The sequence below is a fragment of the Myotis nattereri genome, assembly GCF_964212035.1.
Source record: "Myotis nattereri genome assembly, chromosome: 3".
Lineage (NCBI taxonomy): Eukaryota > Metazoa > Chordata > Mammalia > Chiroptera > Vespertilionidae > Myotis > Myotis nattereri.
The window spans coordinates 48,084,037-48,109,340 of record NC_138077.1 but is presented as its reverse complement, the minus strand read 5'-3'; the positions used below and the strand labels follow the sequence as shown (position 1 = coordinate 48,109,340).

General features: G+C 40.6%; 1 protein-coding gene across 2 annotated transcripts in view; it reads left to right on the top strand.

Moving 5' to 3' along the window:
- The window catches only part of P3H2 (prolyl 3-hydroxylase 2), a gene marked incomplete at its 5' end in the record, with an annotated part of 172,482 nt that overhangs the window by 124,879 nt on the left and 22,299 nt on the right, over positions 1 to 25,304 (top strand). Inside the window, 6 exons of one of the 2 annotated variants that reach the window (XM_081087028.1) lie at positions 2,260 to 2,449; positions 9,940 to 10,071; positions 11,412 to 11,554; positions 11,902 to 11,991; positions 15,871 to 15,911; positions 17,542 to 17,636. In XM_081087028.1, the coding sequence (XP_080943154.1) occupies positions 2,260 to 2,449; positions 9,940 to 10,071; positions 11,412 to 11,554; positions 11,902 to 11,991; positions 15,871 to 15,911; positions 17,542 to 17,636 (691 nt within the window). Of the gene's footprint in view, positions 1 to 2,259; positions 2,450 to 9,939; positions 10,072 to 11,411; positions 11,555 to 11,901; positions 11,992 to 15,870; positions 15,912 to 17,538; positions 17,637 to 25,304 lie in introns of both variants that reach the window. The other variant, XM_081087027.1, reaches the window with a different exon arrangement.

Here is a 25,304-nt window from a genome sequence, read left to right as displayed (position 1 = left end):
AAAAATTTTAAAGTTAGTGAGTTCCCAGGGTGTGTCTCTTTCATTGTATTTGTAAAGATTAGCCACGAGTGCTTCAAAGATTAGCCCCAAACGCTATCTCCCTTCAGCTAGCTTCTGTCCTTGATCTGGGCTCTGGACTGCCTTATCTCCAGGGCCTGTTCTCCTTCTTTCTCTTTTTTTCTTTTTTTAATATTACTTTATTGATTTCAGAGAGGAAGGGAGAGGGAGAGAGATATGGAAACATCAATGGTGAGAGAGAATCATTGATCGGCTGCCTCCTGCACGCCTCACACTGGGGATTGAGCCTACAACCTGGGCATGTGCCCTTGGCTGGAATCAAACCTGGGAACCTTCAGTCCGCTGGCTGATATCCACTGGGCAAACCAGCTAGAGCTCTTCTCCTTGTTATAACATGTCCTTTAGTTCCCCAGGATTTGTAAGAAAATCTCTTTATAGTGAGTAGCTATCGAACAACTGTGATTCTATTTCTATTTAGTGCCCCTTCCCTGTCATTCCCCATTACTTTTAAGTCTTATATCTATGAGATTAGTTTCTTATGGAAAGCATCTTACTGCCGAAGGAGAGCGGAAGGTGGAGTCCTGCCTATCCCAATGTATAACAGTCCATCTACAGAGGTTGTCACTATATTTTCCAGGGGGAGTTGAAGCATGAGATGGGACCCATATTCCCATTTACCACACATTCCACCCCAACATGGATGCTTTCCTTTCCATTCCCATACAATCTGCCCATATATTTTCCACATATATCCTGGAGAGGGAGGAGGATGGGTGAGACATTACATTTGTTTTTTTACAGCAGTCATATAGCATATAGTAAAGGAATAATAAAGATATATAATAGATTTATATGTACTCGTATCAAAGTACATAAAGTTGATTGTCAGTCCCAAGAACATTTTTAAATTATGTTAAGATTGGACCATTCTGTCAGGTTGACCGGATTTGTTCTCCAAGGCAGCCCAGCAGTAGTAAAGAGGGACATTTTATTAACAGACCTAACAGTCTGAAACATTGGACCTGAGAGCCACTTCATTAGCCCATCTTGCAAAGCTGTGAGCCTGCACTGAACTAAGGAGAATAAGACAAATGTTAAGTAGGTACCAACAGAGGCAAATGAGCACTAGTGGGTAGTATACAGGCCATCGCTCTATCCTGTGTAAAAATAGTGGCTTGTTCATGTGGTCTTTCTGGTCTTCTATACCATACCTTTTAACAAGTGACATCCCCTCCAGCCAAGAATACTAGTTGTGAGAGGAGGAATACAAATCTGCCAGATGGAATAGTAGTTGGCCACTTATCAGTTATGGTAGGTTATGAGAGCAAGCCCGGGGCAAGACCCTCCTGCCCCCATGGGGCTGGGGGAGCGCACCAGCAGGCACCAGCTTGAGTTTCCCAGGGCCCGGTTAATACACTAGCTCTAGCGTATTAACCCGGGTGCTGGCAACAACAGGTTATTCTCCGCTCCCCAGCAAGGTCCTATTTTCAGCCCCTTTCCATACCTGGGACCAAAACCCTTTTGGGATTTGGAGTCTCCCCTGTGGCTGCCAGAGACCCCCATGACATCCCCTCCTGGGTTACATGTATGTTTAATTGCCCAGGTAGGGCTAGATCAGTGATGGCGAACCTATGACACGCATGTCAGAGGTGACACGCAAACTCATTTTTTTGGGTTGATTTTTCTTTGTTAAATGGCATTTAAATATATAAAATAAATATCAAAAATATGAATCTTTGTTTTACTGTGGTTGCAAATATCAAAATATTTCTATATGTGACACGGCACCAGAGTTAAGTTAGGGTTTTTCAAAATGCTGACACGCCGAGCTCAAAAGGTACGCCATCACTGGGCTAGATCATAGATACCAAGCACCTGTACCTATTTAACTGCCTCTCGTAAGCCCGCGGTGCTTCTCCTGCCAATCCTACTGTTGGCTTCTCCTTGTAAGAATTATAGAGGTTTCAGGTGCAGACAGTATAGTCTTGAGTGTGTTCAGGAAGAAAATGAAATTGACCGACACCACACTAGTTGCCCAGTTAAGTCCTTTCTTATCTACAATTAGTTGAAACTGGGGAAGTCATACTTCACCTCCCAGTGCCATCCTTTTTTACCCTGTTACAGCGCAGGAGTCCAATATCCCACCTGCCTGAGTGGTCCCGAGTCTGCATGAACCCTGCTATCCAAGTGCCCTGTGGGTGGGTGCTATTTGAAAAAAAAAGTTTTTCTGTGTCTTTGTAGGAGAGTTACAGTGCAGGAGTCAAACATTACGAGGCCGATGACTTTGACCAAGCTATCAAGTACTTTGAACAAGCTTTGAGAGAATATTTCAATGAAGATACAGAGTGTCGAGCCCTGTGTGAGGGGCCTCAGAGATTTGAAGAGTATGATTATTTAAGGTATAAAGCTGGTCTCTATGAAGCTATTGCAGGTAAATTTTACTTTTTTTCTTTTATTTATTTTATGATTATAGAAATACTACATGTAATCTCTAAAAATATTTCAACAACATAGAAGTGATAGAAGTGTATATATATATATATATATATATATATATATACACACACACACACAATGGGGCCTTGACTTACGAGTTAATTTGTTCCGTGACTGAGCTCGTAACTCAAATTACTCATATGTCAAATCAATTTTCACCATTACAATGAATTGAATGCTGGGCTGTTGTTGTGGCGTTCACTGTGACGTTCGCTGTGCCAACTAGCGGTGGGGTATCTGAAGCTGGCTCGTAACCCGAATTTTAGCTCGCAACTCAAAGCAAAAAATCGGCCTAGAGACAGCTCATATCTCGAAAAACTCATTAGTCGGGACAGTCGTAAGTCAAGGCCTCACTATATATATATATATATATATATATATTAAGAAGTGAAAAATTCTCATAATCTAAACACTCATATCTCCTTATAGATACATTTATGTAGTTTCAATTTTGGTGACTGTGCTCCCAAACATTTTCAGATGCATATCTAAATATTTATGTAAGATAATTCTATTTTTTATAAAAATAGGACAGTACTATAAATACTAATTACCAGCATATTTTTTTGTTTTATTTTATGCTTAACAATGTACTGTGGACTTCTTCTCATGTAAGTACATGGAGATCTACCTTATTGTATTTAATGGTTGCACAATGTTCCATTATATGGTGACAGCACAATTTATTCGAACAGTTTTTTACTGATGAATATTAAGGAGGTTGCAATTTATTATTCCTATAAACAATGTAGTAGTGAATACTTTTATGTAGTATTCTTTAATGATTTAAAAGGGTATTCTATTATATGTGAGAATTTAATGTGTTACAAAGTAGTGTTTAAAATAGTAGGTAATATACATTCTACATTAAGTAAGGAGGTTAACTACTTAACCATTTGTGGTGGGAAGTGAGTTTTCTGGTGTATATAAAAATATACACAAAAATGTATTCTATTTATATTAATAATGTAGGTGTAAAAATAAAACTGTTAGAAGAAAATGCAGTAGAACATTTGTGTAATAGTAGGAGAGGAAAAGCTCTTATTTGCAGGCAAAAACAAGAAATATGAAGAAAAAGGTAGACCTTAATAAGACAAACACAAAAGATACAGTAAGTCAAGCTGATTTACAAAGGACAAGTGGGAAAAACTGAAAAAAAAAAACTTTATAGGCAAAGTGTTAGTATACTTAATATTTAAATGGAGCATGCAAATTATTATGAGTAGTAATTTATTTGTTACTTACTAGTAGTAATAATAATAACAAACTCTCACTTTGCAGTTACAATATACAAAGCACTTTACTTCTTTATCTCTCTTTTAATTCTCTAAACAACTTCTTGTGTAGATACTATTGTTATTCACTCTCTTCTTTTTTAAAAAATGAGGAATTTTTTACCTCAGGAAGACTAAGTAATGTGATTAAAGTGAAACTTGGAATCCAGACTAGACATTTCTCACTCTGGGGCCCCATGTTTTAAAGGTTTACACAGTTGAAAAATGAGCAAAAGGTGATTTACTCAATGACAAATGTTTAACAAATAATTGTTGAGTGTGTAGTATGTTCCAAGTTATAAAAATAGTAGAGGCCTGGTGCACGAAATTCATGCACGGGGAGTGGAGTGTCCCTCAGCCCAGCCTGTGCCGTCTTGCAATCCGGGATCCCTCCGGTAGGGTCCCTAGGCCTGGACGGCAATCAGGGCCTATTGGGGCTTTCCTTTCCCCTACTGCCAGCAGCTGACGTTTCCCCTGCTGCTGCCACTGCTTGCCATCTGTGCAGTGCAGCTCCCCCATCCCCCACACCAGTTGTCTCCCTCTGCAGGCCACAGGCACAGGCATGAGGTGCGATTGCTTGGCTGGCCTGGGCCTCCCTCTGCAGGGCAATTGTGGAGTGATATTAGGGCCCCCTGATCAATCACATCGCACCTTCCTTGGCTGCCCCGATGCCAGTGAGTGTCATAGTGTGGTCGTCTGGATGGTAGTTCTGCTGTTCAGTCGTTTGGTCAATTTGCATATTACGCTTTTATTATTATAGATGAAAAATAGCGTTCAACTTCACATATACTCATAGAAACATAAATTCATGAAGTCAGTATGCTCTCCCCAACTTCCAGTGTTTTCTCTTTCCATAGAAAGTGCCACTTACGTAGTAGCTTAAAACAAACCTCAAGAAGTTATCTTTCAATCCAAAATTTCCCTCAATTCCTGTACCCCTCTAATTTGTTATCAAACCTTGGTAGATGTCCCCTTCTAATAGTACTTAAGATTCCCTGGTTCTCTTCACCTCTTTCACTACCACCCAGCTTCAAATCAACAGTATATTTTCACTAAGCCACTGTGATAGCCTCCTTGCTGGTCCTTATGTCCTCTTCAGGTTTTACTCTGTAGGGCCCAGTGGTTCTCAACCTGTGGGTCGCGACCCCTTTAAATACATCCTGCATATCAGATATTTACATTACGATTCATAACAGTAGCAAAATTATAGTAATGAAATAGCAACAAAAATAATTTTATGGTTGGGGGTCACCACAACATGAGGAACTGTATTAAAGGGTCGCGGCATTAGGAAGGTTGAGAACCACTGTGTGTAGGCCGACAGAGCAGTCTTCTCAAAAAAGGGAAAGTGTACTCACAGACATGCTGAAAACCCTCATGGCTTCCATTGCACTTGGAATAAAACCCAAAACCTTTAACAAGGAGGACATACTTGTCTACATTTTCATCCTCTTTCTCCCCTCCCCTCTTAGTGACACATTCCTACTGTAGTTCTTTTAATTCTTTGCATATGCCAAGCTCATTTCCACTTACAGACCTTCCAAATACCCTTTTCCTCTATCACTGGCTAATGCCCGGTCTTGTTCAGTGCCCAGTTCTCAGTACCTAAGTACAGAGTCTGGCAAATAGTAGATTCTTAGTAAATATGTGTTACATGAATGGGTTGAATAACCAAAGGAGAGGACATATTCATCAGTTATACTGCAAAGATTAAAAGGGTTAATAATGCTCTGTATTTATACAGTGAAAATATAGGTCATACATTGTTGAGGTCCTTTAGTGGGGCACGTGGGGAAATATCTTTTACATTAGACAAGGAAGTTAGACTGAAAATCGATCTGTCAAATGACCAATTTGCCACACACTTGGTTACCCTAAATCAACTAAATTCACTTAAAATCAATACCAATATTTGAATTATTGAGAAATTTTTCCCCAGAGTTGTGTTTCATGGGGCTTCTGCCAGAACCATTTGCCTGCATTTTTGTGAGCACTGCTCATTTAAATGCCAGTTGCATGTGTTTTACATTTTAAGTGCTGTGTGTTTGTTTCTCTACAGAGAAATACTTTATTATAGTTTACTACCTTATGGCTTTTTATGATATGTGTTCTCCTTCCACTTCCACATTTGCCTCTTCACGTGCCTTCCTCTACCAATGGTTACAAAACAGCCTTGGCAAATGTCCTAGATCTGGTTTAGGAAAATTGACTAACAACTCCCCACAGCTTAACATTTAGTAATTTCCTCAAGGTCACCACAGCATGCTATTATCTGGAAAAGAAGAGAGATCTCCTAACTCAGGCTCTTAACACTTAACATGACTTCCAACACCATGACGCCCACTTCCAGTAAAGAAAATTGATTTAAGAAAAAGTCATAGTCCTTTAAGTTCAAGCCAAATATTATATACGAGAGGCCCAGTGCACAAAAATTTATGCACTCGGGGAGGAAGGGGGGTCCCTCAGCCCGGCCTGTGCCCTCTCGCAGTCTGGGACTCCTTGGGAGATAACGACCTGCTGGCTTAGGCCTGCTCCCGGGTGGCAGAGGGCAGTCCCAATCCCTAGGTGCAGCCCCTGGTCGGGCTCAGAGAAGGGCCGATTGGGGAGTTGGGGTGCCGCCCCCTGTCATGCACAGAGCAGGGTGGATCAGGAGGTTGCGATGCCACCCCCAGTCATGCTCAGGGTAGGGCCGATTGGGGGGTTGGGGCACCACCCCGTCACACTCAAGGCAGGGTCGATGGGGAGGTTGCGGCGCCACCCCCTGTCATGCACAGAGCAGGGCCAATCAGGGGGTTGGGGTGCTGCCCCCTGTCATGCACAGAGCAGGGCTGATCAAGGGGTTGGGGAGCTCCCCCCTGTCATGCACAGAGCAGGGCCGATCAGGTGGTTGAGGAGCTCTCCCCTGTCACTCAAAGAGTAGGGCCGATAGGGAAGTTGGGGCGCCGCCCTCTATCACCCACAGAGCAGGGCCGATCAGGTGGTTGGGGCACCGCCACTCTCACACTCAAGGCAGGGCCAATGGGGAGGTTATGGCTCTACCCCGTCACACACAGAGCAGGGCCCGTGGGGGGCGGGGGGGCGGGTGTTGGGGCGCCACACCCTGTCACACACACAGAGCCGCAGGGCGATCAGGGGGTTTGGGCGCTGCCCCCTGTCATGCTGATCCCAGTGCCGGGACGCCTCTCAGCTCCGCTGATCCCAGTGCTGGAAGGCATATTACCCTTTTACTATATAGGATAGAGGCCTGGTGCATGGGTGGGGCTGACTGGTTTGCCCTGAAGGGTGTCCTGGATCAGGGTGGGGGTCCCCACTGGGGTGCCTGGCCAGCCTGGGTGAGGGGATGATGGCTGTTTGCAGCTGGTCACACACCCTTCAGGGTGGGGGTCCCCACTGGGGTGCCTGGCCAGTCTGGGTGAGGGGCTGAGGGTTGTTTTCAGGCCGACTGAAGCTCCCAACTGCTCCTTTTTTTCTTTTTTTTTTATTCTGCGCCAGCTTTAGCTCTGGCTCCAGCTCTGAGGCTTCTGCTGCTGAAAGAAGGTATCCAGTTTGTTTCGGTTCTATAATCGAAACAATGTATCAACTCCAGCTCTGAGATCCCAGGCTCGCTGAAAGCTGGTTTCTGGGGTTTTGTTTAGCTTCTATATTTGTAACAATGTTTCAAGCTGCAAGCTCAGAGGCTGGCAAGGCAGGCGGGGAATGTTGGTTTCCTCTGTCACTGAAGCAAGCAAGCCTCATGTTAGTTTCAAGCTGCCTGGCTGCTGGCCGCCATCTTGGCTGGCAGTTAATTTGCATATTGCCCTGATTAGCCAATGGGAAGGGTAGTGGTCGTACGCCAATTACCATGTTTCTCTTTTATTAAATAGGATTATAGTAATATGGTAAGTCTTGGGAATTTGAAACATATTCAATTTTTTATGAGAAAGAAATTTTAAAAAGTATTACCACAAAGTGTCTTTGATCTAAACTTATTAGAAACATATTAATTGCACAATAATATTTGGTAAAAGAAGCAAGGAATACAACTAATAAAAAGTGACATTATAACTCTATGTAAATTCTTGTTTGGTTCAAAACTGTCCTAAATGTGGAGTAAAACTGGCTTTTAAAACATAAATGTGTTTAGAAAGCCAGAATATTTGAATTTTTAGAGTTAGAACACCATTAAAAATTGGAGAAATCTACAAATGCTTACTGAATACAGTTATTTATTACTAGTGATGCTTGTTGAAGCCCTAAAGGATATTATTGTGTCACTCTTACTTTGCTGCTATTTACATCTTGCTTTGAAAAATACTTTTATTCAAGTTTTGAGTTCTTGGTGGATGTGTTTCCCACCTTTTCCTTTTGCTTGTCATTTGGAATTAGGAGTGTGACCAGCTAAGGTAAATGACCAGCTAACTAAGAGAAGACAGTTAAGGGTTGTTTGTTGTTATTTTCTTAAGAAATAAAATAGCTAGCTATTTGTTTCTAATATTCTAATCAAATAAACAGAACTCATTCTTTCCCTCACATTCCCCCACCTGGAGATAAGAATCAATGGACAGCACGGATTCTGTTAGCTATGCTACATTGGCTTGAGTTGGCCAACTTATGTAAAAAATAGCACACTTTTTTAAAAAAAAATTATTTTTTATTGATCTCAGAGAGGAAGGGAGAGGGAGAGAGAGAGAAACATCAATGATGAGAGAGAATCATCGATAGACTGCCTTCTGCATGCCCAGGCATGTGCTCTGACCAGGAATCGAACCATGACCTCCTGGTTCATGGGTCGACACTCAACCACTGAGCCACCGTGGCCGGATGGCACACTCTTTTTTTTAATGTACCAGAAAATGTACCTTTCCTTCCTGTTGTGGTTTGGGGTTCTTCTTCAAGGTCATCGAGATCTGCCTAACTGAGTAGCTTTTGAAAGAAGGCAGTTGTGGTAAATTAAATCGTACAGTCATCATTCTCAAGAGAACCCGCTCACTCAGCACGAGCATGAATGAACTATTTATTCTCTTGCTGGCAAAGACTACCTTCGTCTTCATTGTAAAAATCAAAATCGGGGCAAAATATAGCAAGTGTGTTGTTTTTTTATCCTCTGGTTCATTAGCCACTTGTGTTTCCTCAGCTCATGCTTAGATAAGCCAGAGCCCACATCTAAAGGAAGCATGAAAACCCTTATACTTCAGGATCTTGGTCTGTTTGCAGGCAAGGAGAATGGGAACAAAAAAATGGGAACACAGAGAGGCAAAGTGCTTATTTAAGTTATCTAGCTTTCATCCTTCTCTTATTTTACGATTCCCTACAATATTAGGATTTGGTATAGCTAAATTTTGTCCAGTTGTTGGACTAATTTGTAATTGGGCCAAATGGGTTCCTACGCTATAGCTGTGAAGGAATATTGATTTTATTTCCCCTTTAGGAGAAGTTGCCTGAAGATGTTAATATACAGAAAGAGCATTCTCCTTTACTTCTCTGCAGGGAACTCCCCACCTACAGGACAGTTCCTTTCTCTCAACTAGTCCTTAACAAAACCGGGACCCAAACTTCATATTTTGACTCTGGCCTATTTCAGCCTATTAACATATCCAAAAAGAGGCTCTGAAGTTGTTATAATAGGAGAGTTAGCTATTCAGCTGGGTGTGAGTGGGGTGAGATGGCCTATGTCACTTTTAGGAGATGTACAGGGTACAGGGAAGGGAAGAGGGCAGTACAGACACAAGACCAGAAGACAGAAGATTTGGAATCTACTATTTTAAAAAAATATATATTTTTATTGATTTAAGAGAGAAAAGGAGAGAAACATCAATGATGAGAGAGAATCATTGATTGGCTGCCTCTTGCACACCCCTTCCTGCAGGCCCTATGCTCTTGACTGGAATCGAACCCGGGACTCTTCAGTCCGCAGGCTGACGCTCTATCCACTGAGCCAAACTGGCTAGAGCTTGACTCTACTGTTAATTACTATAGTGATCACTGGCTAGGAGGCCTTGGCAAGTCACTTAACTCCCCTGGTGAAAAGGATTTCTGGTCATGGAGTGAGGATAATAGTGATATGCTTCCCAGGTGTGGTGAGGTGAGGAATGCCCTGTTGTTACTGTGGCTCTAACTGAGGTCTAGACATTGAGCTGACTGGGGGGACCCACTGTGGGCTCTTGTCTTCCAGATCACTACGTGCAGGTGCTTGTTTGTCAGCATGAGTGCGTGAGGGAACTTGCCACCCGCCCTGGCCGCCTCTCCCCGATTGAGAACTTTCTTCCCCTGCATTATGACTACCTACAATTTGCCTACTATCGAGGTAAAGCGTGGGTTACCCGTGAAGACCTTTGCAGGCCAGGGGTGGCGCTCCTCATTACAGAATTGCTCTCTCCTCTCACATCACCATAGCTCAGGACAAGAGGAGCAGGAGGTGAAACTGTAAATGGGAAATGCTGTGATAATGTCCTGGAAATGATACTAGACTGACATTTTATGTGATTTTCAATTTTTTTTTCGATTTAATTATAAAAGGTAATATATTCACAGGTTCAGAGACCAAATATCATAAGAGCCCCCTCCCCCCTTCCTTTTCCTCACAGCCTGATGTTATGTCCTGCAACATAGTTTCTTATTTATCCCTCTAAAAAGTTTATATGGAAACAATACACACATACACAACACCACACACACACACACACACACACACACACACACACAGACACACATACACCCTGACTTATTTCTGCATCTTACACAATGAAGATAGCATATTATTTACACTGTTCTCTACATTGATTTCTTTACCTAAAACTACATATCAGACTCTTTTAGTAGGTTTGGCCTATATTTGCTTAAGGTCAAATTTGGTTAATTTTATATGACTCAACCTAATTGTATCAATACATACAGACCTTCCTCATTAATTTTTTTTTACATCTGCATATCATATAATTTATTTCATGTGATTCTTTACTGATGGGTATTGTATTGTTTATAATTTTTATGATAATCAATGATAAAATGAATAACATTTTACATATCTTATTTTACATTTGCACATAATACCTATAAGATGGAATTCTATGATTAAGTGGTTTATTTGTTTGTAATTTTAATAGATGTTGCCAATTTTTTCTCCATTGAGTACATTTTTTATTGCTCATCAACAGAATATATTATCAAATTGTCAGATATCAAATTGTCCCAATCTATTAGGTGAAAAATAATATCTCAATATAGTTTAATTTCCATTTATCTAAGAAAGAGACTGAGCATCTTTTCTTATATTTAAGAGCACTGAATATAATTTTGATTGCTGAAATTAGTCTTAGGTACCGTGTTGTCAAACTCAGTACAAAAATCAGAATTAACAACTAAAATTCCATTCTGTGTATCTCTATTAAATAATATAAGTTGTCAGCATACACCTTCAGATGGAAACTTTTGATAATTTATGTAAAACAACTAGCACCAAAGATGACCAAAGTAGTACATTTGGAATACCTGAAACTGTGTTTCTTCTACCTGTAACTATTTCTGATTGCTATCTTCCCTTATTGACATATAATGCTGACTTTTCACATACGTGTTGAAGTGTCCTTCAACCTCCTTTAGACAGACCTCAGCTGACTCTAATGCGTCAACTCCTTGATCTTTCAGTGGGTGAATATGTGAAAGCCCTAGCGTGTGCCAAGGCCTATCTTCTTCTCCACCCGGATGACCAGGATGTCCTAGACAACGTGGATTACTATGAGAGCCTGCTGGACGACAGCATGGACCTGGCATCCATCGAGGCCCGAGAGGTGAGATCAATGTTCTCAGAAGGAATTCTGCATTCCGCTAGGTGCTCCAGGGAGAGTTAGTAAAAAATATAATACTGCACTTAAATATACCTGAAAATTTAGTAACGGTTCTAGAACTTGGTTCTTTTGAACTTTGTTAATTCCAGAAGCATGTTTTTTCATATGTACTAGCTTGAAAAAAACCTGTTGAGATGGCGACATTTTTGCAGCTGTTTTTGTTTCTTTCTTTTTTTTTTTTTTTTTGCTTACTGTCACTGTCTAATAAAACCTATTTCCACTTAAATGCTTATTATATCTCTTAACTGTTATTTAAATTTAAATTTTTCTTTTATATCTTTCTCCTCTAGGATTTAGCTATGTTTGTGAAGCGTCATAAACTGGAATCAGAACTAATAAAATCGGCTGCAGAGGGCCTGGGGTTTTCATACACTGAACCGGTAAGAGCAAAAAGGAAAAGGGGAGTGTTTTTTAAAAGAACTGTGCACTGGGCATTTTCTTTATACTTTTATTACCCAGTCTTGTTTGTCAAAGATTCTAATCCCCTGCCTGAACAAAAAGAGGATATGTGTGAATGATTCAATACTAGAGGCCCGGTGCACGGATTTGTACACCAGTGGGGTCCCTTGACCTGGCCTGTGGGGATCAGGCCAAAACTGGCTCTCTGACATTCCCCAAGAGGTCCTGGATTGTGAGAAGGCACAGGTCAGTCTGAGGGACCCCACTGGTGCATTATCAGGGCTGGGGAGGGCCTGCTGGAGGGTTCCAGGGTGTGTCTGGCTGTCTCATCTAGTCCCAATTGGCCGGACTCCAGCAGCAAGCTAACCAACCAGAGTGTCTGGCCCCTGGTGGTCAGTGCACATCATAGCAACTGGTTGAATGATCAAATGATTGGACACTTAGCATATTAGGCATATATATATATATATATATATATATATATATATATATATTAGAGGCCTGGTGCACAAAAATTTGTGCACTCAAGGGGAATCCCTCAGCCCGGCCTGTGCCCTCTCCCAGTCTGAAACCCCTTGGGGGATGTCCACCTGCTGGCTTAGGCCTGCTCCCTGAGGAATTGGGCCTAAGCAGGCAGTCAGACATCCCTCTGGCAGCCCGGGAGCCCTTGAGGGATGTCCACTTGCCAGTGGGGAGCAGGCCTAAGCTGCGGTCGGACATCCTTAGTGCTGCTGAGAAGGCGGGAGAGACTTCCGCCACCACCACTGTGCTGGCAGCCATCAGCATGGCTTGTGGCTGAGCAGAGCTCCCCCTGTGGGAGCGCACTGACCTCCAGGGGACAGCTCCTGCATTGAATATCTGCCCCCTGGTAGTCAATGTGTGTCATAGTGACCAGTCATTCCCAGTCGTTCTGCTGTTAGGGTCAATTTGCATATTACCCTTTATTATATAGGATAGAGACCTGCTGCACGGGTTGGGGGCTGGTTTGCCCTGAAGGGTGTCCCGGATCAGGGTGGGGGTCCCGCTGGGGTGCCTGGCCAGCCTGGGTGAGGGGCTCATGGCTCTTTTCAGGCTGGCCAAGCCCCCCAGCGGGGACCCTCACTCCATGAGGGTTTAGCCAGCCTGGGTGAGGGGTTGAGGGCTGTTTTCAGTCTGGCCACACCCCCCGGCAACCCAAGCTCCCAGCCTCTCCTTTTTTTCTTTTCTTTTTTTTTTCCCCTGGGATTTATTTATCTTCTATAATTGAAACTTTGTAACCTTGAGCCAGGGCAGGCGGGAAGCTTGGCTTCCTCCATCGCCAGGGGCAACACAAGCCTCCTCCTCACTCCAGCTCCGTGGCTGCCACCACCTTAGTTGGGTTAATTTGCATACTTGCTCCTGATTTGCTGGTAGGTGTGGCTTGTGGGTGTGGCTTGAGAGTAGAGGAGGGACATTCATTTGCATGTTTTTATTTTATTATATACTAGTGACCCAGTGCATGGATTCATGCACATTGAAAGGAAATTAATTAGAAGGTGGCTGGCGGGGTGGGACTGGGCGAGACAGGCTGGACACACCCTGGAGCCAGCCTCCCGCAGTCCCTCTGGTCCCTCCCTGGCCAGCCACAACTGGGGTGGCGCCGTGGCTCGATGGGCATCTGTGGAGTGAGCGGGGTCCCTTGGCCTGGCCTTAGATTGGGCTGAAACCAGCAGTCTGACATCCCTTGAGGGGTCCCGGAGTGTGAGAGGGCACTCTGTAAGTTACTGTCTTACAGGGTGTGGAACGCAAACACAAGTGTGCATTAAACCAGATTCAGGACTGACAGTGCCCCAGCAACAACATAACCCATGCCCGACGGTAGAATCATGTGGCCCCAAGAGGAATCGGGCTCCCTCCTCTTTGCTTTCGGGATGCGTCACCCAAGAACTGCAGCTGCCCAGTCACTGCAGCTCGGCAGCTCCTGCATTGAGTGTCTGCCCCCTGGTGGTCAGTGTGTGTCATAGTTACCAGTTGGATGGACACTTAGCATATTAGCCTTTTATATATATAGAAGATAGACTAGAGGCTCAGTGCACAAAATTCATGTAATGGGAGAGTCCCTAGCAGCTGCCAGCTGCCAGCTGGATACTCCCTCTCTTCCCCTGGCTTCCTGCCACCACTGGCCGGGGCCTCCCTCCCTTCCCTTGGCCAGCCTCGACCCCTGGTCAAACTCCCGGACGAACTCCCAGTTGAGGGGACAATTTGCATACTATGCTTTTATTATATAGGATAAGTAATAAACAAACTTTAAACGATTTTTATAGATTTCCATACCACTGAGATCCCAAGTCAAAAGCAAATGTATTAGAATAGAAGTGAAGTACTTTGTACATGATACATTTGCCTCAGCTTTGTTTTATTTCCTGAATTATGAATGCATTTGTATTTTCTCTTAAACATTTTAAACATTTTAAAAACTTCAAAAAGGACAAATCACTCATGATTATAGTACCCAGCATGCTGACTTTTCTTCACTTGTTTAATCATTCTTCATATGAAGACATTATCTTTGGCAGAACTAGTACTGTGGCATATAGATATGTTTCAGTTTTGATTTTTATTTCAGGAACAATAAGCAATTTCTATATTTTTACAGTTTCTAAAATTATTTTAGCTACATATATACAGTTGACATCCAATAAATAAACTCTTCTCATGATGCTGAACATTTGATTTGTTTTCTCTTATACTTAATGCATTAAGAACTACACCATTTGAATCAATTTCCTGGAGTGGGATTACTCTGCCATTCGGGGATATGAGAAGTTTTAAAGTTCTTGAAATTGCTTTTCTAAGAGTGTTTTCTGACCTTTAATGCTCCTAGGGGTGCATAAAAATGCCAGTTTACTACAAACATCTCAGCATTGAGAAATAACATTTTAAAATAATGTGTATTAATCATATATTATATACAAAATGGTACATCATTGTTGCATTAATTTGTATTCCTTTGATGGTCAGTAAAAACAAACTTTTCACATATTATTATTAATTATTATTTTTCCTCTAATTTGAATTGTCTGGACATACTTTTTGTTCATTTACCTGTTAGCTGTTATATATGTTCTTTATACAGTTTGCATGTTATATGTTTATAAAAAACACTATTTGAAAATATCCTATTTGTAACATATTCTTTTCATTTCTGTCTTAGTTATATCATGTTTTATTGGCACATTTAAAAAATTAGGTTAATTTTAATTTACCAATTCTAATGTAACATTTCTAATAGTTTTATCTAGTCTTACAAAGGATTTTTTTTTTCAAACTGCATAATTCTGAGACCCCAGAAAACGCCACTTGGTCACTTTTATAGTCCTGTAGAGATGATTGAGCTGGACTTTGTATTTCTTTTATTCATAAAACATAAGAGAATTAGACTGGATGATTTAAAAAATATATATATTTTATTAATTTTTTTACAGAGAGGAAGGGAGAGGGAGAGAGAGATAAAAACATCAATGCTGAGAGAGAATCATTGATCGGCTGCCTCCTACATGCCCCACACTGGGGATTGAGCCCACAACCCAGGCATGTGCCCTTGACCAGAATCGAACCTGGGACCATTCAGTCCGCAGGCCGACGTTCTCTCAACTGAGCCAAGCCATCTAGGGAAATTCCATGATATTTTTAAAAAAATCTGTGCATTATTTTATCTTTATCAAAATTGTATTAACCTTAGCCTTTCTTTCTATTACTTTTAAATAAAAATATAAAGTATCATATATAACATGAATGTTTCATAACATTTTAGGCCTTTGGAGTGTTTTACAGGTATTCTATTTCTGTAAGTCATGTTTTAGTGACAAAACTAATTAAAAACCATTTTTAATTTAAAACAGAACTATTGGATTCGATATGGAGGACGACAGGATGAGAATCGGTGAGTTCTCTATTCAGAACACCAACTGTTTAATTTTAAAATATTTTTCAAAGGTATAGAATTTCTTTTCCTTTTAAAGAAATTTCAATTATGGTTGCCAGATGGGATGAGGTTTGGGGGAATGGGTGAAAGGGAGAAGGGATTAAGATGTACAAATTGCTAGTTATGAAAACAGTCACAGGGATGTAAAGTACAGCCTAGGGATATAGTCAATAATATTGTAGTAACTATTTATGGTATCAGATGGGTATTAGACTTATCTGGGAGGATAACATCGTAAGTTATATAAATGTCTAATCACTATGTTGTACAACTAAAACTATTATACTATTGTTTGTTAACTGTTTACTTTTAATTAAAAGAAATACATAGAGTCAGACCTATTATAAGAAATTGAGTTCTATGAATAGGCAAAAAGATATAATTAAAAGAATTCCAAACTGGGAACTGGTCCCAGCTGTTCCTGTCACTTCTGTGTAACCTGGAGTAATTTATTTTCCTCTCTGGGCCTCATGTTTTTATTCAAATTAAGGAATTGAAACAGGTGATCTCTGAGGGTTAAACATTCTGTAATTCTCTAGCAGAGCAAATTGGATTTTTAAAAATTTATTAGTATAATAAAGCTTGAAAGCTTTACTGCAAGCTAAAATACTAGGTGTTGCTAACTCAATTGGAAGATAACTCATTTTTTGAAATGATAGAAGTCAAAAGTCAATTTACCTGTCATGAACAGTTCAAGGGATCATAGAATGTTGGTGTTATATGTCTGAGATCACATGGACAAGCCTATTCATTTTCAAATTTTAAAGCTGAGGGCCTGACAAGGCAAAGGACTCCTTTAGAGTCGTACACCACCAGGGACAGCACATCCAGATCTTCTTATTCAAAATCTTGTGGTCTTTCCCTAGACGTCAAAGACTCAACCTCAGGCTACCCTGGAATTATTGCAAGAGATCCAAGAATGCATATTCACATTTGGTTGTGTTCAATATGTGTGCACATATTGAAAGACCATCATGCTATTATTTGTGTGTTTGCAAAGTTTGACACAAATTTGTGTCTTCCTTCTTGAAATAGTTTAGAACCACTACATTAGGACGTGATTTATTTTAGTTCAATTATTGTTCAGTGATGAACACTCTATGTTCAAGACATATAATGTGACACTCTGAGCATTATATAGATGCATATGATAATTTTTTTCTAGATTGGTTGTGATTCAGTCTTAAATTAAGGGGGCTAAGTTATGGATACAATTAACTGTGGTAAAGATTGCTAAGAAAATTTAGAAAAGTGAAATAGAACACACCCATGAAGGAATAGAAATGAACTTCCAGTAGCTCAGTTGTTTGGAGTGTTGTCCAGATACACAGGATTTTCTCTCTCTCTCTCTCTCTCTCTCTCTCTCTCTCTCTCTCTCTCTCTCTCTCTCTTTCTTCCTATAATCAATATATTAAAAAAAAAAGAACTGCATGAAGGTAGTGACATTTTATTTTCTCTTGAAAGATAGGTAGACTTCTGTACAATGAGCATATAAAATATGGAGTCATAGAGTACCTGGGTAAAATATCTTTGCTTTTGAACATCTTTATTCAATGAGAAATTGCCATTTCCACTTTTAAATAAGCAGGGTCCCTTCAGGAGTGAACGTGGAAGGAGCAGAAGTTCATGGATTGTCAGCAGGGAAAAAACCATCACCCAAGATAGACCGAGACCTAAGAGAGGGTAAGTATCTGTGCACTTTTACTCTTAGAAGGAGGGTAGGGGTAGAATGGGACTTGACCAGTTGTTATTCAGATCAAGGCAAAACGTGCTTCCTCTGGAACATGAAGAAAAGAACTAAGCTACTACAATTCATGAAATTCTGAAAGCAAGGCTTAAAAACAAGAACGTTTCAGCTTTGTATATCATTACCTTTAGTTTCCAGCAAAAGGACTTCTGTTTCCTACAAGAATCTTGTGAGACAGGTAGGGGCTGTGTGATCATTGCCATTCTCAGTTCAGTACCTGAGGCTTAGAGAGGTCACAGGGCTCACTTTTGGCATACAGTGTGTGAGTAGTGCTGGATAGTATAGAATAGACTATGTACCAGAAGAACTTGAATCGCTTCTCGGCCTTTTGGCTAAGATCAAGTGTAGTATCTGTTCTTATCAGAAGAACTTGAAGAGACAGCTTCGTGGGATGTTAGATTAGTTCATCTAAGATGTTTGAGGCACATATATCTGAGATCAAGGCTATGTGAGAGAAGTAGAATTTAGGTTGAATTGACAGAGATGTCGAGAGAGCCATTCTAGTGGATAAAACAAATGGAACAAAGGCACAGAGAAGGAGAAAGCAGAGGATCATATGCTTACTTAAGATCAACAATTTCTCAAGAAAATTCATGCACAAAGCATTTTATTGTATTTATTTAAAAATTTTTATATGCGACATTATTTTGTATTAGTTTCAGGTATACAGCATAGTGGTTAGACAATCACACACCCTATAATACCCACAATTCCTTTTATTTATTTTTATTTATTTATTTTTATTTTTAAATATGTTTTATTGATTTTTTTTATATATATTTTTTTTATTATTAGTTAAGGTATTACAAATGTGTCCTCATCCCCCCCTTTAACCCCCAACCTCCCCCCCACACACAAACTCATGCTCCCATCCCCTCGTTGTCCATGTCCATTGGTTTGGCTTATATACATGTATACAAGTCCTTCTGTTGATCTCTTCCCCTTACCCCCGCCCTCCCCTACTTTCCTTCTGGGGATTGATTGCCTGATCGCTGTTTCTCAGTCTTTGGGTCTGTCCTTTTTCATCAGTCTATGTTGTTCTCTATAATCCACAAATGAGTGAGATCATGTGGTATTTATCTTTCTCTGACTGGCTTATTTCACTTAGCATAATGCTCTCCAGTTCCATCCATGCTGTTGCAAAAGGCAAGAGTTCCTTTTTTTTTTACCGCAGCATAGTATTCCATTGTGTATATGTACCACAGTTTTCTAATCCACTCATCTGCTGATGGGCACTTAGGCTGTTTCCAAATCTTAGCTATGGTGAATTGTGCTGCTATGAACATAGGGGTGCATATATCCTTTCTAATTGGCGTTTCTGGTTTCTTGGGATATATTCCTAGGAGTGGGATCACAGGGTCAAATGGGAGTTCCATTTTTAGTCTTCTGAGGTAGCTCCATACTGTTCTCCACAGTGGCTGCACCAGTCTGCATTCCCACCAGCAGTGCAGAAGGGTTCCTTTTTCTCCACATCCTCTCCAACACTTGTTGTTTGTTGATTTGTTGATGATAGCCATTCTGACAGCTGTGAGATGATAACGCATTGTCGTTTTAATTTGCATCTCTCGTATAATTAGTGACTTTGAGCAGGTTTTCATATGTCTTTCTGCCTTCTGTATGTCCTCTTTCGAAAAGTGTCTATCTAGGTCCGTTGCCCATTTTTTTATTGGATTGTTTATCTTCCTTTTGTTAAGTTTCATGAGATCCCTGTATATGTTGGAAATTAAACCCTTATCGGTGGTATCATTGGTAAATATGTTCTCCCATGTAGTGGGTCTTCTTGTTGTTTTTTTGATGGTTTCCTTTGCTGTGCAAAAGCTTTTTATTTTGATGTAGTCCCATTTGTTTATTTTCTCTTTAGTTTCCATTGCCCTAGGAGCATTATCAGAGAAGAAATTTCTTCGGCATATGTTTGCGATTTCGCTGCCTGTGGATTCCTCTAGTATTTTTATGGTTTCCCGTCTTACGTTTAAGTCTTTTATCCATTTTGAGTTTATTTTTATGTATGGTGTGAGTTGGTGATCTAGTTTCATCCTTTTGCATGTATCTGTCCAATTTTCCCAACACCATTTATTGAAAAGACTGTCTTGACTCCATTGTATGCTCTTGCCTCTTTTGTCGAATATTAATTGGGCATAGTGGTTTGGGTCGATTTCTGGGGTCTCTATTCTATTCCATTGATCTATATGTCTGTTCTTGTGCCAGTACCAAGCTGTTTTAAGAACAGTGGCTTTGTAATACAGTTTGATATCTGGTATTGAGATCCCACCTACTTTGTGTTTTCTCAGGATTGCTGCAGCTATTCGGGGTCTTTTTTTATTCCAGATGAATTTTTGGAACGTTCGTTCTAGATTTGTGAAATATGCTGTTGGTAATTTAATGGGGATTGCATTGAATCTATAAATTGCTTTGGGTAGTATGGACATTTTGATGATGTTGATTCTACCAATCCATGAACACGGTATATTCTTCCATCTGTTTATGTCTTCCTCTATCTCTTTTTTCAGTGTCCTGTAGTTTTCAGCATATAAGTCTTTTACCCCCTTAGTTAAGTTTATTCCTAGGTATTTTAATTTTTTTGGTGCAATGGTAAATGGGATTGCTTCTGTAGTTTCACTTTCTGTAAGCTCACTATTGGTGTAAAGAAATGCCATGGATTTCTTAGCATTAATTTTGTATCCTGCTACATTGCCGAATTCATTTATTAAGTCTAATAATTTTTTGATGGAGTCTTTAGGGTTCTGTATGTACAGTATCATGTCATCTGCAAATAAGGACAGTTTTACTTCTTCTTTTCCAATCTGGATGCCTTTTATTTCTTCTTCGTGTCTGATCGCAATGGCTAGTACTTCCAGTACTATGTTGAACAGGAGTGGTGAGAGGGGGCATCCCTGTCTTGTTCCTGTTTTTAGGGGGAATGGTTTTAGTTTTTGCCCATTGATTATGATGTTGGCTGTGGGTTTGTCATATATGGCTTTTATTATGTTGAGGTATGATCCCTCAATTCCTATCTTGCTGAGAGTTTTTATCAAGAAAGGGTGTTGGATTTTGTCAAATGCTTTTTCCGCATCAATTGATATGACTATGTGGTTTTTCTCTCTCAATTTGTTTATGTGATGTATCACGTTTATTGATTTGCGGATATTGTACCATCCTTGCATCCCTGGGATAAATCCTACTTGGTCATGGTGTATGATCTTTTTGATGTACTGCTGGATCCGATTTGCTAGGATTTTGTTGAGGATTTTGGCATCTATGTTCATGAGGGATATTGGCCTATAATTCTCTTTCATTGTATTGTCTTTATCTGGTTTTGGTATTAGGGTGATGTTGGCTTCATAGAATGAGCTGGGAAGTGTTCCTTCCTCTTGGATCTTTCGACATAGTCTGAGGAGGATAGGTTTTAGGTCTTCCTTGAATGTTTGGTAAAACTCCCCTGTGAAGCCATCTGGCCCCGGGCTTTTGTTTGCCGGAAGCTTTTTGATTACTGCTTCGATTTCCTCCATAGTTATTGGCCTATTGAGATTTTTAGATTCTTCCTGGTTAAGTTTTGGAAGGTTGTATTTATCTAGGAATATGTCCATTTCCTCCAGGTTGTCTAGTGTGTTGGAGTAGAGTTGTTCATAGTATTTTCTAACAATCCTTTGTATTTCTATGGGGTCTGTTGTTATTTCTCCTCTTTCATTTCTGATTTTGTTTATTTGAGTCCTCTCTCTTTGTTTCTTGGTGAGCCTGGCTAGAGGTGTATCAATCTTGTTTATCCTTTCAAAGAACCAGCTCTTGGTTTTGTTGATCTTTTGTATTGTTTTTTTGGTCTCTATGTCATTTATCTCCGCTCTGATCTTTGTTATTTCCTTCCTTCTGCTTACAGTGGGCTTTTTTTGTTGCTCTCTTTCTAATTCTTCGAGTTGTAGAGTTAGGTCATTTATTCTCATTGTTTCTTGTTTCTTGCAGTAGGCTTGTAGAGCTATGAACTTCCCTCTCAAGACTGCTTTTGCTGTGTCCCATAGGTTTTGGATTGTTGTGTTTTCATTGTCATTCGTTGCCATGATGTTTTTTATTTCTTCTTTGATCTCACTGGTGACCCAGTCGTTGTTTAATAGCATGCTATTTAGTCTCCATGTGTTTGATTTTTTTGGATTGTTTTTGTTGTAGTTGATTTCCAGTTTTATGCCTTTGTGGTCTGAGAAGATACTTGATATGATTTCAATTTTCTTGAATTTGAAGAGACTTTGTCCGTGACCCAATATATGGTCTATCTTTGAAGATGACAAATGTGCACCTGAGGAGAATGTATATTCTGTGGCTTTGGGGTGAAATGTTCTGAAGATGTCAATTAATTCCATCTGATCTAGTGAGTCATTTAGGATTGATGTTTCTTTGCTGAGTTTCTGTTTAGAGGATTTGTCCAGTGGCGATAATGGGGTGTTAAGGTCCCCTACTATGATTGTATTGCTGTCAATCTCTCCCTTGATCTTCTCCAGAAGATTTCTTACGTATTTGGGTGCTCCTATATTGGGTGCATATATATTTACCAGAGTTATTTCTTCTTGTTGGACTGCTCCCTTTAGTATTATGAAGTGGCCTTCTTGATCTCTTTTTATGTCCTTCACTTTGAGATCTAATTTATCAGATATAAGTATTGCTACCCCGGCTTTTTTTTCACTTCCATTGGCCTGAAAAACCTTTTTCCATCCCTTCACCATCAGTCTGTGTGCGTCTTTTTTTCTGAGGTGGGTTTCCTGTAGACAGCAGATATATGGGTCATGTTTTCTTATCCACTCATTTACCCTATGCCTTTTGACTGGGGAATTTAATCCATTTACATTTAAAGTTATTATTGATAGAAACTTGTTAGTCGCCATTTTTGTTCTTTACCGCTGCGTTCCTTCTTTGTTTCCTGTTTTCTTCTATTTACAGCAGACCCTTTAGCATTTCTTGCATTGCTGGTTTGGTTGTAATAAACTCCCGTAGACCATTTTTGTCTGTGAAGCTCCTGATTTGACCCTCAATTTTGATTGATAGCCTCTCTGGGTATAGTATTCTTGGATTCAGACCCTTCCTTTGCATGACTTTGTATATTTCATTCCATTCCCTTCTTGCCTGATGTGTTTCTGTTGAGAAATCGGTCGCTAGTCTGATGGGGGATCCTTTGTAGGTAACTTTCTGTCTCTCTCTGGCTGCTTTTAAGATTCTTGCTTTGTCGTTGGTGTTTGCCAATTTAATTATTATGTGCCTTGGTGTCGGTCTTTTTGGGTTCATTTTGTTTGGGACTCTGTGAGCTTCTTGGATTTGTGTGAGTTTTTTCCTCCCTATATCAGGGAAATTTTCTGTTACTATTTTTTCAAACAGGTTTTCTATTCCTTGCTCAGTTTCCTCTCCTTCTGGCACCCCTATTATTCGGATGTTGTTTCGTTTAGCATTGTCCCAGAGTTCTCTTAGGCTCTCTTCCTGCTTTTTAATTTTTTTTTCTAGAAGCTGTTCTGTTTGGGTATTTTTTTCTACCTTGTCTTCTAGCTCGCTGATACGGTCCTCTGCTTCTTCTAGTCTACTGTTGATGTTTTCTATTGAGTTCTTTATGGCAGTGATGTCGTTTTTCATTTCTTCTTGGTTTCTCTTCATTTCCTCTTGGTTCTTCTTCATTTCCTCTTGGTTCCTACACATATTGTTGAATTGGTCTTCCATTCTTTTCATCCACCTTATGACCATTACTCTGAATTCTTTCTCTGACAGGTTGCTTGCCTCCATTGCCTCTATTTCGTTTACTTCCTTTTCTGATGATGCCTGTTTTTCTTTCATATTTGGGTTGGTTCTTTGTTTCACCATGATTTCTCTTCTCAAGGTGTTTGGTTATGTAGATCTCTCTCTGTTGCGCTGATTCAAAGGCACAAAATACAACACAACAAGGCACAACGTACAAGGCACCAAACTAAATGCATTCACGATATTAATAACCCCAAATAAAGGTGACCCCCCCCCCCCCGAGTGAAGAGAATTAGGGGATAAAGAAGAAAAAAGAGAAAAATATTAGAGAGAAAAATAAAAAACAAAAAGGAGTGCCGAAATGAGATTGGGAAAAGGGAGAGAAAAAAAAACACACAAAAAGACCAAAAACAAACAAACAAAGAACAACAACAACAACAAAAACAAAAAAAAATTAAGAGAATGAAATAGAGGTGGGGAAGAGGCTATTTGTATGGGGAGAGCGAGGGATTGGAAATTAGATATATAAGTAGGGTGAAATTTAGACAGTGGGTAGAAAGAAGGAATAGGTAAAATCCAAAGCAGGAATAGGGTAAGAGAAACAGGACAACAAAAGGGGAAAAGTGAGGAAGAGAGTTTTGGCTTAAGGGTAAATGTGAGATAGAGAGAAATGATGCTAAAGGAACGATGAAAATAGAGTGTAGAACACTAATCCCAAAATAAAATAAAGAAAAATTAAAAAAAAATAATAAAAAATAAAATGACCCTTGAAAAAATGGTAAAAGGATAGCAATAATACTGGTTAAAAAATGTAGTAATTAAAAAGGTAAAATCAGGTTATGAAAAAAATAAAAAATAAAAAAATAAATAAAATAGGTTCTTAATGAAATGGTGAAAAAAGAATTAAAAAATATATATATATAAAAATATTCGGAAGTGAAGGTGCTTCAGATCTTCCACTCTTCTTTTTGGCACGCCTCAGTCCTGCCAGGCATTCAGGGGAGTGTTGAACTTCCCTGCGATACATTGTCCCTCCGTGCAGTAAACCACAGACCTGATTTTAAGGCAGGTTGTATTTTTTTACCAGACTGCCTTTATTTGTGATCGCAAAAGAGACAGTTCGTGGCTCTGCCTCTGGGTGGCAGTGTGTCTGGGTTTACCTCCGAGGCTCTAAGTTCTCTCTATCAGTAGGGTTTTGTCCTCTATGGTATTTGGAACTGATTCGGGAAAGACCACTGCCCAGAGCTGGTTCCTTGCCACTGTCCGCTGTTTCCCAGGCTCCCCAAAAAGAACTTTCCCCTACAGGCTCTGCGAATGACCCCAACTGGGGAATCCCATGCGCTGGGTTTAATAATCAAATGCACGGATCTAAGGGGAACTGTAACAAGAGCCTGATAGTTGTGCGAATTCGCAAGTCTCCACCTTCCAGGTCTGCGCACAGTCTCCGCGCGCAGTCTCCATGCGCCCACTCGCCCCTGGCACCAAGCAGCCAGCAGATTGGCAAAGTCCAAGGCTGCTCCTTTACATCCAGTCCAGCTATGGGCTCATTTTTCGCGTTCCCTTCTGCCAGCAGCCCTGTGGGGCCCCTTCCCCACTCGCGGGTCACGCTGGTCCCAGCGGCTGCGGACTCTGTGGGGCGCAGATTCCGCCCCGCGCGCGCGAGCTCGGTCCTCCTCCAACCCGAACTGCAAACCGCACCTTTAGGGGATGTCCAACCTTTCCGTGAGAAGAAGCAGTGCTCGTCTGAGTTCACGCAGTCAGGCTGCTTGAGATCCCTTGTTTCCAGGTTAGTAGCTGGTCTCTGGATGCTGGCAACAACCACCCAAGATGGCGCAGTCTCCGCTGCTTAGCTGGCGCACCAGGAGAGGCTTCAGCCGCAGTCTCCAACCGTCCTTTTTTTT